The following is a 13,849-nucleotide window of genomic DNA, read 5'->3' as shown; positions in this document are numbered from 1 at the left end:
GGCAGTCAGCAAGTAGTTTTTAAGTCCTGGAACTTTTGCTTTACCCAGATGTAACAGTAAAGAGCCATTCAGTCCGACAATTTGGGGAAGGGATAAATAGTCCGGAAAGTTAAAGACAAAAATGAAGACATTTCTTAGGTCTGTCTTACTGGTCAGTTGTGAAAATAGCTCAAAGTATTCTTGGTTTCCAATGAAGATGATGGCAGTACAGGTGGACTTTGTTACTATTCTTTGTATTGATGTCTTCTCATACGTGTTAAGCATATTATGGATTTTCAATGTGAACTCTACACAGATCTTATTTTGAGCCATGATTTGCTGAAGCTCAATACTTGAACGTTGGCTACTCTCATCAGTTGAGAACACAATACCCACCCAGGTCCAGCCAAAGTGCTTCAGTAACCAAATGACAGCATTATACTGCTTTCTCCAAGGTGGAACTATGCTGTAAAATGAATGCAATTGAATTCTGTCATTAAAAAAAGAATCCTTGATCCCATAGCTGATCTGTGAAAACACAATGGTGGCCATGAACAATTGATCAACTGAGTCTACTACCAAATATGTCCCTTTTGTACCTCATTGCTAAACCTAATGACTGTATAACTGCATGGAAACGTAAAGTGGTTCTAAAGCCTTAAGGTTTTTCACTTTAATGCATTCTATGGATTAAGGTGAAAAACCTTCTGTGCTGCAGGATGCTCCTCAATCCCCTCGTACTTTCTTGATCCTGATCCAATCCAGCAATGTGCACAAGAGTAGCAGCTCTCGCCACTATCTCCCTCCTCCCTGGGCAGATTGATAGCAGAGGGAGCCACTGGCTCCCAGTGCTGTCAATCAAATACTGTGCCATGCCAATGGGGGGGCGAGTTTGACCAGCCCCCTCTATGTCAATGGACTCAGACAGGGCTGCTCAGAAGCGAGCCCTCATGGGTGCCCCCGTGGAAAGCAGCTTTCCATGGGGGCACCCACCAAAGAGGAGGAGACTGGAGCTCTGCTGGAGGAGCACAGAAGAGGAGGATTCAGGCTGTTCTGTGCAATACCATTGTAAACATGACACATTTGTTTTAGTAAAAAATAAAAACATTAAAAATACGAAAGTTTAATGTCTGACATTCAACTTACCTATGAATCATACAGTATACTCACTGGCCACTTTATTAGGTACACCTGTTCAATTGATTGGTAACATAAATTGCTAATCAACCAATCACATGGCAGCAACTCAATGCGTTTAGGCATTGAGACGTGGTGAAGATGACTTGCTGAAGTTCAAACTGAGCATCAGAATGGGGCAGAAATGGGATTTGAGTGACTTTGAATATGACATGGTTGTTGGTGCCAGGTGGCTGGCCTGAATATTTCAAACACTTCTGATCTACTGGGATTTTCATGGACAACCATCTCTAGGGTTTACAGAGAATGGTCCAAAAAAGAGAAACTATCCAGTGAGCGGCAGTTGTGTGGACAAAAATGCCTTGTTGATGTCAGAGGTCAGAGGAGAATGGGCAGTCTGGTTCAAGATGATGGAAAGGCAACAGTAACTCAAATAACCACTTGTTACAAACAAGGTATGTAGAATGCCATCTCTGAATGCACAACACATCGAACCTTGAAGCAGATGTGCTACAGACCACACCGTGTGCCACTTCTGTCATCTAAGGACAGGAAACAGAGGCTGAAATTCGCACAGGCTCACCAAAATTGGATGATAGAAAATTGGAAAAACATTGCCTGGTCTGATGAGTCTCGATTTCAACTGCGACATTCAGATAGTAGGGTCAGAATTTGTCATGAATATGAAAGCATGAATCCATCCTGCTGGAGGTATTGGTGTAATGGTGTGGGGGATATTTTCTTGGCAAACTTTTGGCCCTTTAGTACCAATTGAGAATCTTTTAAATGCCATGGACTACCTGAGAATTGTTGCTGACTATGTCCATCCCTTTATTACTACAGTGTACCCATCTTCTTATGGCTACTTCCAGCAGGATAATGCACCATGTAACAAAGCTTAGATCATCTCAACAACGCATAGACTCCTGCTTTTCTCTGGGTAAATCTCCTCTCTACTCTCAACTGCAATGCATAAACTCCTGTTAATTTCAGAACAAATAGTGTATATATAGTTTTGACTATGTTGATTAGTTCTCACCTCTAGTTGCACTCTTTTTACGACTGTAGTCTGTGTCTGGTCTGTTTGAGAAACATCCCCCCCATTCATGTGACCCTTATCAGTTCCTAATTGGGGCGGAGAAGAGTGCTCATTTCACCATCTCCCTATAAATTTAGATCTGCTCATGGGGGGAATCACAGATGGGGTGCTGCTTTTTGCATGAGTGCTGCGTTGATGGAGTGCTAAGACGCAGTTAAAGACAGCAGTTAAAGACAGCAGTTAAAGACAGCAGTTAAAGACAGCAGTTAAAGACAGCAGTTAAACTAAAGCAGGATAACTCAAGCATCAGGAAGATACAACAACAAGAAACTCTACTGCATTCTGGACAGACTGCAAGCAAACACCCAGGGGAAACATCTCTTACAAGTCTGAGTCCCACTCCATGTACCTTTTAATATGTCCCCTCTACTCCCCTTTTCATATTACTTTCCTGCGTTCCCAAAATCTCACTTCTTTACCCCTCTGCTCCACCCCAAAACTTGTACATCTCACCCTCACTGCTACCATCTCCCTACTACTGCTCTCATCAGCTCCTGCTGATACTTCACTCTCCTGCTGACCCAAACACCAGGACTAGAATGCATGTGCACTCATCTACATCCCACTCCCATCTTACTTTCCTCACCATTCTTCTTCTCCTAATCTCTGGGGATATCTCCCCAAACCCTGGCCCTCCACTATCTCACCCCCACACCAGGCATCCTCTTTCCTCCAGGAATAGCCGCAATCCCCTCAATTTAACATTAGTCCCCATGCTCCCAAAAACCACCCTCCCTTTTTCATGTGCACTCTGGAATGCCCGCTCTGTCTGTAATAAGCTCACCTCTGTTCATGACCTTTTTGTCTCCCGCTCCCTTAACCTACTAGCAATTACAGAAACCTGGTTCCAAGCAGCAGATTCTGCTTCTCCCGCAGCACTTTCCTATGGAGGCCTCATCTGGACCCACTCACTCAGACCCAGTGGCCAGAAAGGTGGTGGAGTTGGTTTGCTTCTATCCCCACTCCCCACTGAGCACCTTTCAAGTCCTCCCTAACCCTCCCTCTCTATCCTTCTCTTCTTTCGAGACTCACTGAATCCGGCTGTTTTCTCCCATTTCTCTGAGGATTGCAGTGATCTATCAGCCTCCTGGACCGGTGTCCCGCTTTCTTGATGATTTCTCCACCTGGCTACCCTACTTTCTCTCCTCTGAACTACCCACTATCATTCTCGGAGATTTTAACATCCCTATTACACCGTGTTCCAAATTATTATGCAAATTCTATTTAAGTGTCACAAAGATTAAATATTTTGTTTTTCAGTGTAACTCATGGATGGCATTGTGTGTCAGGGCTCTTTTGATCACTGAAAACAATCTCGGACACCTGTGATAATTAGATTGGCCGGAGAGCCCAATTTAAGGAAAAACTCCTAAAGTAGGGTGTTCCACATTATTAAGCAGAGCACCATTTTCAAGCAATATGGGGAAGAAAAAGGATCTCTCTGCTGCCGAAAAGAGTGAAATAGTTCAATGCCTTTAACGAGGTATGAAAACATTAGATATTTCACGAAAACGTAAGCGTGATCATCGCACTATTAAGAGATTTGTGGCGGATTCAGAGCACAGACGGGTTCGCTCAGATAAAGGCACATTGAGGAAGATTTCTGCCAGATCCATGCATCGGATCAAGAGAGCAGCTGCTAAAATACCATTACATAGCAGCAAACAGATATTTGAAGCTGCTGGTGCCTCTGGAGTCCCACGGACATCAAGGTGTAGAGTCCTCCAGAGTCTTGCAGCTGTGCATTAACCTTCTATTCGGCCACCACTAACCAATGCTCATAAGCAGAAATGGCTGCATTGGGCAGAAAAATACATGAAGACTAATTTTCAAACAGTCCTGTTCACTGATTAGTGCCGTGCAACCCTGGATGCTCCAGATGGATGGAGTAGTGGATGGTTGGTGGACGGCCACCATGTTCCAACAAGGCTGCGACATCAGCAAGGCGGTGGTGGAGTCATGTTTTGGGCCGGAATCATGGGAACAGAGCTGGTCGGCCCCTTTAGGGTCCCTGAAGGTGTAAAGATGACCTCTGCAAAGTATGTGGAGTTTATGACTGACCACTTTCCTCCGTGGTACAGAAGGAAGAACTATGCTTTCCGTAATAAAATCATCTTCATGCATGACAATGCACCATCTCATGCTGCAAAGAATACCTCTGCATCAATGGCTGCTATGGGGATAAAAGGAGAGAAAGTCATGGTGTGGCCTCCATCCTCCCCTGACCTCAATCCTATTTAGAACCTTTGGAGCATCCGCAAGCAAACGATCTATGAGGGTGGGAGTCAGTTTACATCTAAACAGCAGCTCTGGGAGGCTATTCTGACATCTTGCAAACAAATTCAAGCAGAAACTGTCCAAAAACTCCCAAGTTCAATGGATGCAAGACTTGTGAAGCTGCTATCAAATAAGGGGTCCTATGTTACAATGTAACGTGACCTGTTAAAATGTTTAAAAAGTTAAAATGTTGTTAAAAGTTTGATTGTATTAGCTTTTGATTTCAGTAAATATGCTGCAAACACAACAAATGACAATTTTCAGTTCTTTACAACCTATAAAGTGTTTTGAAACTTACTGTGCGGAATAATTTGGAACAGTCATTGGAAGTGTTTTATGTTTAAAAAAAAATCCTGTTATCATTAGGAGGTTTGTTCAATAAAATGTGAATTGTACTCTTAATAGTTGATAACATGAGAATTATGCTGACTGTTAATTACATCAATTATTTAGGTAAATTAGAAAAATATAATTTGCATACTAATTTGGAACACGGTGTATATATTGAGGGTATGTGGCCTGGTATGGTTCAGGAGTTGAAAGCTGCATGCTCAGTATCCCCCCCCCCCGTCAGGGAATAAGAAGATCGTGCATGTGCGGGATCCCGGCAAGGCATACAGGCGTGCGGGCTTTAGGACCAAGGCACGCACGGCGGCACTTGTGGCCGCGCATGCGCACTCACGCTCACGGATGCACGCCTGTCACCAATGATGAGCTGGCTATTTAAACAGGCCACTGCAGGATCCAAATTGCCGTATGGTCTTATTCCTTTGCCTGTGATTCCTGACTCTGATTTGTTTCTTGTTGCCGAACCCAGCCTGCTCCTGACTACTGTTGACCATCTACTGCCCTGACCCCTGGCTTGCCTCTGGATATTCTTCTGCCTGCTCCTGATCATTTGACCTCCTGTTGCTGAACCTGGCCTGTGACCCGACTATCCTTCTGCCTGCTGCTCTAGTCTGCTCTGCCTCCTCGGATACCAAACCCAGCCCGCCTGACTCTGCTACTACTGGCCTCACGGTGCATCCGCATCCATCCATCCCACACGGATCCAGCCGCATCCTGCTCTGGTCTGCTCTGCCTCATCCACCCATCCTACACGGATGCATCCGCATTCTGCTCTGGTCTGCTCCTGCCCAGTCCTGCTACTTCACCAGACGGATCCCAGGCCCTCATACCCAGGGGCGGACTGACAACTCATGGGGCCCCCCGGGCAATAAGGGATTATGGGGCCCCTGTGTCCTTGCTCACACTCAAAAAAGCCTATGAAAAAGGTACCAGGGGCATCTCATGGGGCCCCCTACTGACCCCGGGCCCTCGGCAGTGCCCGAGTTTCGAAATGGTCAGTCCGCCACTGCTCATACCCCACCTTGCTCCTGTGACTGCTGTCTCACTCTCAGCGGTTCCCGAGCCGGGGTTGTACGAGAGGTCTGCCTCTTCACGTCAGGCTTACTACTAAGGTACGTGACACCCCCCTTTCCTGGCAATTTTCTGGTGTAGATTGTGAGGAGACCCCACACTTTCTTCTTTCCCCTTCTGCAAGGTTCAAAGGCTTAATTTACAAATAATTTGTATAGCCATTTACCCAGTGAAAGAACATGTATATGCACATTCTGTGTGAACAAAGCAGATAATGAATGTAAATAGGCTGTTCACATTTTAAATCATCTATTAAAAATGGAATTATACCGCATTTGGCTACTCAACAGATTTTAGGGATCTCTTATAATAATTACCCTTTTAGTGGCCAAATGGGATATTTTCCATTTTAAATCAATTATATTTCCCCCTAAAAAATCATATTTATTTGACACATTTGGTCTTTCATGAATCATTGCTGGCAATAACTTAGAATATTGGTTTCTAGCAAAGCTGTGGTCTGTAATCAACCTCTTTAGAAATACATAAACATTATTGTGAATATGCCAATCTGAGTATGTATAATCATTGCTCACCTGTGGGTACCTGTAGATTCCGGTCACACTGGCCATGGCGGTAGATGAGGAGGATAGCCTGTGCCCAATAAATCCAGCCAGTTTGCCCTGTTCATAACAGTTGTAATTTGGCACTATATTCTCCGTTCCCGAAATAATACTGAGAGTACCACGCAAGGCTTTCAGCGGTGAAGCGCAGGAATCATAGATGGAGCAACCCAGGGTTATGTTTGGTAAGATATCTATTCTTTGGTTTATTTCCTCTATTGTAAACATGAACGCCAGCATGTGCTGGATATACTGTGATAAAGGGCTGCAAAAGACAATTATTTACTGTATACAAGGTATAGAAAACAAACAATGCTCCCCAACCACCTTATGGTTTTACTAAATGGAACCATAATTTCTAATTACAACAAATGAGCTATGACAATGTATGAGGCGTATTAAACATGCATGTAAGCAGGTACTACTAAGGGGTTAACAGCTTTCTTCTGTTGTGTTCATGTTTAAGGCCGTTTAGATCCACTATGGTATAAGGTACTTTAACTGGTTGTAACATGTGTCCTGGGTAGGTCTGCTGGGCTGGCAGATTTGAGAAGGAAGGGTTCTGTTCAGTCTTCCCAGGCTTTTTTTTTAGGTTACCACCCCCTGCAGGTCAACCCATATAAATATGGGCTTACTAGTTTCCTGTGGTGGTTGTGGGAAGAGAAGAAGCTCTTGGGCACACTGACAAGATGTATGCTGTCGGTTTACCCCTTTTGTTGGATCCCAGCTGGGGTCCAAAGGATACTGTATGGACTTATGTTTACAGCTGCTGAACTTTGTATGGCCACTCAATGCCTTGCTATGGATTACAGTTGCAAGAAAAAGTATGTGAACCCCTTGGGATTACGTGGAGTTTTGCATGAATTGGGCATAAAATGTGCTCTGAACGACATCTAAGTCACAACAATAGAAGAACACAGTCTGCTAAACATAATACTACACAAACATTAGATGTTGCCATGGTTTAATTGCACATAACATGTAAACATTCACAGTGCAGGGAGGAAAAAGTATGTGAACCTTTGGACTTAATAACTGGTTGACCCTCCTTTGGCAGCAATAACTTCAACCAAACATTTCCTGTAGTTGCAGATCAGACCTGCACAACGATCTGGAGTCATTTTGGACCACTCCTCTTCACAAAACTGTTTCAGTGTAGCAATATTCTTGGGATGTCTGGTGTGAATCGCTCTCTTAAGGTCATGCCACAGCATTTCAATCGGGTTGAGGTCAGGACTCTGACTGGGCCACTCCAGAAGGCGTATTCTGTGCTGTTGCAGCCATTGTTTTGTTGAATTACTTGTATGCTTTGGGTCATTGTCCTGTTGCATCACCCATTCTCTGCGGAGCTTCAGTTGGCGGACAGATGGTCGTACGTTTTCCTGCAAATATGTCTTGATAAACTCTGGAATTCATTTTCCCATCAATGACAACAATCCGTCCAGGCCCTGAGGCAGCAAAGCAGCCCCAAACCATGATGCTCCCTCCGCCATGTTTTACAGTGGGGATGAGGTTTTGATGTTGGTGTGCTGGGCCTTTTTTTCTCCACACATAGTGTTGTGTGTTCTTCCCAAACAACTCAATCTTGGTTTCATCTGTCCACAGTATATTTTGCCAGTAGTGATGTGGAACATCCAGGTGCTCTTTTGCAAACTTCAAACGTGCTGCAATATTCTTTTTGGACAGCAATGGCTTCCTCCAAGGTGTCCTCCCATGTACTCCATTCTTGTTTAATGTTTTCCTTATTGTAGATGTGTCAACAAAAATGTTAGCATGTGCCAGAGATTTCTGTAGGTCTTTAGCTGACACTCTGGGATTCTTCTTTACCTCATGCAGCATTCTGCGCTGTGCTCTTGCAGTCATTTTTACAGGACGACCACGCCTAGGGAGAGTAGCAACAGTGCTAAACTTTCTCCATTTGTAGACAGTCTGTCTTACCGTGGACACATGAACATCAAGGCTTTTGGAGATACTTTTGTAACCCTTTCCAGCTTCATGCAAGTCAACAATTCTTGATCGTAGGTCTTCTGAGAGCTCTTTTCTGCGAGACATGGTTCACATCAGACAGTGCTTCTTGAAACCAGTAAACCCAAAACAGGTGTGTGTCTTTTAAGGGCAGGACAGCTGTCAGCAACACATCCAATATCATCACACTGATTGGAGTCAAGGTTGGCTCACTCCTGGCTCCAATTAGCTCTGGGAGAAGTCATTAAGCTAGGGCCTCACATACTTTTTCCTCCCTGCACTGTGAATGTTTACATGTTATGTGCAATTAAACCATGGCAACATCAATGTTTGTGTAGTATTATGTTCAGCAGACTGTGTTCTTCTATTGTTGTGACTTAGATGACGTTCAGAGCACATTTTATGCCCAATTTATACAAAACTCCACGTAATCTCAAGGGGTTCACATACTTTTTCTTGCAACTGTACTTTCATAAACTTGCTGTCTGTCTATGGTATGACAACTTTATGGGGCACTAGACAGCTTTGTACAGGAAAATGTTTGGAAGTTGCCTCAGTAAAAGCTCTGTTAGTTTGCCTGATCTGAAGTTACTAAATGGGTGCAATAACAGAGTATCCAAAGAACAGGGCTTGTGTACAAAGAGGATGAGGAGGAGATACTAGAGGGCCACCATGGAAGGATTGACCATCCAAGGTAGTCTGGAGGAGAATGGATTTACTGCCATCACCATAAATAACTGGGAAGTGGTGAAGAATGCTATAGCAGCCAGCCAGCAGGTAGTCATGTGACTTGTCATGAGAGATGGTGACCCTGGTAGTGAGGGGGTTGGTGAACTTGAACCCCCCCTCTAGTGATCGCTATCCCACATTTCCAGGACCTAACTTAGAGCACGGGAAACATAAGCGCTTAGACTGGAGGTCATGAGGAAGGGGAGGGAAGTGGATCCAAGTAAAGTGTTAGATCTTGTTAGCAACAGAGGTCTGTGCTGTAGGAATGATGGGATTCCCACATTTTCACTGGAAGTGAGGTGGCAATCATCACTGCACTGGTGGAGCGGGACACATGACCGAAGCTCCGAGCTTGTTTCCCAGGCATTAGAAAGCATGTTCGTGACTGATCTCCACATTGGGCAATAAGCCACATCCACATGCATTCCAATGAATCTTTCCAAAGAATCTTTTTATGCTTTTATTTGATGTTGGATGCCAGTAGAAATTGGAATGGAGATGGAGATCCCTCTCAATCTTTATCTCTGAAGAAATCAGAAAATGGTGACTGTGGAGTACACACCCTCCTTGCTATGCAGTTTCAGGGATTTGTAGGACTTTAGAAAGAGAAGGAGCAGACAAATGCATAGAAAAACATGGGGACCTGTAACATTGTAAGAATGGAAGCAAAACCAAAAGCGATCTTGCAATGAGGTGCTCAAAGAGATCTGCTGAGATGAGGCTTAGGTAGACAGTGGCACAGCATTTGCCATGAACTTTGGATGTTTACAAATCGTTGAATGGGAGAACTAAGTGATGTGTCCCCCTCCTCACTGAGGCAACCTTTTGGCTGTTTGTTTTGAGGAAGATACATGTTTTTTATAGAGGAAAAAAAAACAAGCTGGCAAAGACAGGTCATTTAGAGGTAAATGGAATCATAAATGTCACTTTTTTTGTAATACATCATAAAGATGAGTGACTTCACAGGCAGGTTTAAAGGCTAAGGTCCCCTTTTAAGACACAATTTCACTTTCCATAATAAATAGAAGACCTTTGTAATATTTTTTCTGCCCAGGCCATCCCAATGTGCTTGTCGTTCACTTACCTAGTCCATGGCAGCTTTGAATCTTCACCTCTCTGTTCAAAATTTTAAATATGCATTCTGAACCCATAATTTCCTGTATCATCATGTGACCATACTAAGAAATGTCATAGCCCATCATTCGCTGCTTCACTGCATTACAGAATAGGGCATGTTTACCTCCCTGGACTACACTTCTCTTATTACTATACCACATATTTTTTTTCCACCCACTTTTCCTACTTCTTCCTTTAAAGTGATTGTAAAGTTTTAAATGTATTTTTTTTCCTTTTTCAAATAATGTTTATTAGGAGTTTAAGATATTAACAGAACAATAAGGTTAAATAGAACCTGGTCAGCAGTATGGAAAAACAATACCAAGAACTTAAGCTACAAGAACACTGTATGATCCAATAGAAGTAAAAGTGTTATAATGTATAGTATAGGCAAAATATTCCTGCAATACCATAGTGATACATTTTCTTGCATGGAACGTGGATAGAAAACTAACATGAAGGCTGGATGACTCTCAACAAAAGGAAGTTGCAAAAGAAAAATAACCAAATTAGTGTAAATTAGTCTGAACACATAGCCAGAGGTTTAAACCAAGCATCTAGTGATGGGCCGAACACCCTCCCTGTTCGGTTCGCGGTCGAGCATTCGAACCTACAGAAAGTTCGACCGCAAACTTCGAACAGGGACAATTCACTGAGCGGTATCTTGCCACACCTGAGTAAGCGATAAGATACCGCTCAGCTACTAAAATACCCCATGAGTTATATTATTAAGTCATGCTGTATTTTAGTAGTGAAACATTCTTTAACCACTAGCCTACAGGGCACTTATACCCCTTTCCTGCCCAGGCCAATTTCCAGCTTTCAGCGCTGTCACACTTTGAATGATAATTGCGCGGTCATGCAACACTGTACCCATATGACATTTTTATAATTTTTTTGTGACAGATATAGCTTTATTATGGTGGTATTTAATCACCTGTGGGTTTTTTATTTTTTCTTAAACAAACCAAAAACCACTGAAAATTTTGAAAAAAAAAAGTTTTTTCTTAGTTTTATTTATAAACTTTTGTAAATAAGTGATATTTCTCCTTCGCTGATGTGCGCTAATGAGGCTGCAGTGATGGGCACTGATAGGCTGCACTGATGGACACTGATAGGTGGCACTGATGGGCACTGATGAGGAGGCACTGGTAGGTGGCACTGATGGGCATTGACAGGCATCACTGATGGGCACTGAAAGGCAGCACTGATATATGGCACTGATAGGCGGCACTGTTAGGTGGCACTGATAGGCAGCACTGACTGGCACTGATAGGTGGCACTGATTGGCAGCACTGATAGGTGGCACTGATTGGCATTGTTAGGTGGCACTGACTGGCACTGATGGGTGACACTGAAAGGCAGCTCAGATGGGCACTGATATGTGGCATTGATGTGCACTGGTAGACACTGATATGTGGCATTGATGTGGCACTGATGGGCACTAGCAGGTGGCATGGATCAGCACTGGGAGCTGGCACTGATGGACACTGACAGGTGGCACTGCAGGGGCTACACTGACCATCAGGGCACACTGATCATCAGTGCCCTGATGATCAGTGTACATGTCCCCTCCGCAGAATGCCGATTACCGGCTCTGCTTTCCTCTCGAGCTGTCAGCGTGACAGCTCGTGAGGAGAGAAATGCCGATAACCGGCATTTCTCTGTTTACATGCGATCAGCTGTGATTGGGCACAGCTGATCACATGACCGAGCCGACATCTTCAGCTCTTTCCATGGATCAGTAATCTGCTGTGTCCGAGGGACATAACGCACCGCCGATCGCCGCGCTGCGCGCTCCCGAAGCCGCGCATGCGCGGTGAGAATAGGAGGACATCATATGACGTCCTCCCAGAACGAGAGAACCACCTTGTGCCCGTCATTGGACTATATGGCAGGCGGGAGGCGGTTAATGTTTTATCTGTCAGCAGGTTTCCCCCGATCATAGCTGAATGTCAAAAGAATTGTCAGCATTGCCGGATAGTTAATTATTTTTTTTTAACCACTTTCCATCCGGCCCATGTATATAAAAGGCCGAACGGGAGCATTGCAGGAGCAGGTGGCTCCCCGCCTGTGCGCGCTCCCTGGGAGCGTGCTGCACTGTGAACCGATCGCTGTACGGGACCTCTGTCTGAGGTCCTGATCATGTGATCACTGATTGGCCAATCAGTGATCACATGAATAGTAGTAAGCAAGATGTCACTTCCTGACATCACTGCTTACTACTTGTGAAATCTGTGAATGATCACAGAGGTCACATGGTGCAAGGCTATTCACAACAGCCTTGTACCATGTGACAAGCTGTGACCAATCACATCTCACACAGTATTTCTCAATGGCTGCAAGAATGAAGCCAGAGAGAAGGAGAAATTATTGCTTTTACAGCCTTTATGGGTGTAAAAGCAATCAGTGTAAAAAAAAAATAAATAAAAGCTTCATCACCCCCACAAGTAGTACAGTGTCACTATAGTGATACTGTACTGCTAGGGTGACAGTATGTTGAAAAAAAAAACATAAATAATAATATAAAAAAATAAAATAAAAATGTCAAAAACATTTTCGAAAAATTATAATTTTTGGTTATAAACTAATTTGGGTTATTTATTTTTTTTTTTTACTAAAAAGATAGATGAATACATTTTGGCCAAGCTTTATGAATGAAGATTATTTATTTGCAAAAATGTTATAAGAAAAACACTTTTTTTCAAAATGTTTGGACTTTTCATTTATATAGCAAAAACAATAAAATCCCAGTGGTGAATAAATATCACCAAAATAAAGTTTGTCTGAAAAAAATAGAAAACATTTCATATGGGTACAGTGTTGCATGACTGCGCAATTGTCATTCAAAGTACGATAGCAATGAAAGCTGAAAATTGACTTTGACAGGAAGGGGGTGAAAGTGTCCGGACTTGAAGTGGTTAAAAATGGCAAGGGGACCCCTCCCATCCATACCAAGCCTGTTGGGTCTGGTGTGGGGTCCCCCCAAAATCCATACCAGACCCTTATTCGAGCATGCAGCCTGGCAGGTCAAGAAAGGGGGGGGCAAGAGAGCACCCCCCCAAACCATACCAGACCAAATGCCCTCAACATGGGGGGTGCTTTGGGGGGCTCACCCCCAATGCTCCTTGTCCCCATGTTGATCGGGACAAGGGCCTCTTCCCCACAACCCTGGCCGGTGGGTGTGGGGGTCTACAGGCGGGGGGGCCTATCAGAATTTGGAAGCCCCCTTTAACAAGGGGACCCCCAGATTCCTCCCTTGCCATGTGAATGAGTATGCAGTACATGGTACCGGTACCCATTCATGAAAAAAAAAGTGTAGTAAAAAATGACAGGAGACCGTCTTTGACATTCCTTTATTAAAAACAAAAATAAAAAAAATTTCCCTTGAAGTAGATCCAACATCAATCACGATGCCTGCCGCCACCGCCAACCCGAAAAAAAACACTGGCTCCCACCGTCTGACAGTTCTTTATTACTGTGATGATGTCCAATTGATTGGCCAATCACAATGCTCTGTCAGGGCACAATGGATTGTGGGGCACGGCAGGAAAATAGCCCTTCG

The 13,849-nt window shown here is 43.9% G+C and overlaps 1 protein-coding gene across 1 annotated transcript in view; it reads right to left on the bottom strand.

The window, feature by feature from the left end:
* The window catches only part of LOC149443279 (vomeronasal type-2 receptor 26-like), a 92,745-nt gene that overhangs the window by 44,749 nt on the left and 34,147 nt on the right, over positions 1 to 13,849 (bottom strand). The window contains exon 4 of the mRNA XM_089655679.1: positions 6,448 to 6,739. Within this exon, the coding sequence (XP_089511805.1) occupies positions 6,448 to 6,739 (292 nt within the window). The remainder of the gene's footprint in view (positions 1 to 6,447; positions 6,740 to 13,849) is intronic.

This window comes from Staurois parvus, unplaced genomic scaffold (assembly GCF_062004578.1).
Source record: "Staurois parvus isolate SC_StPar_1 unplaced genomic scaffold, SC_StPar_1.0 ptg000860l, whole genome shotgun sequence".
NCBI lineage: Eukaryota > Metazoa > Chordata > Amphibia > Anura > Ranidae > Staurois > Staurois parvus.
The sequence above is the reverse complement of the archived record's forward strand: the minus strand, read 5'-3'. Positions and strand labels throughout refer to the sequence as shown.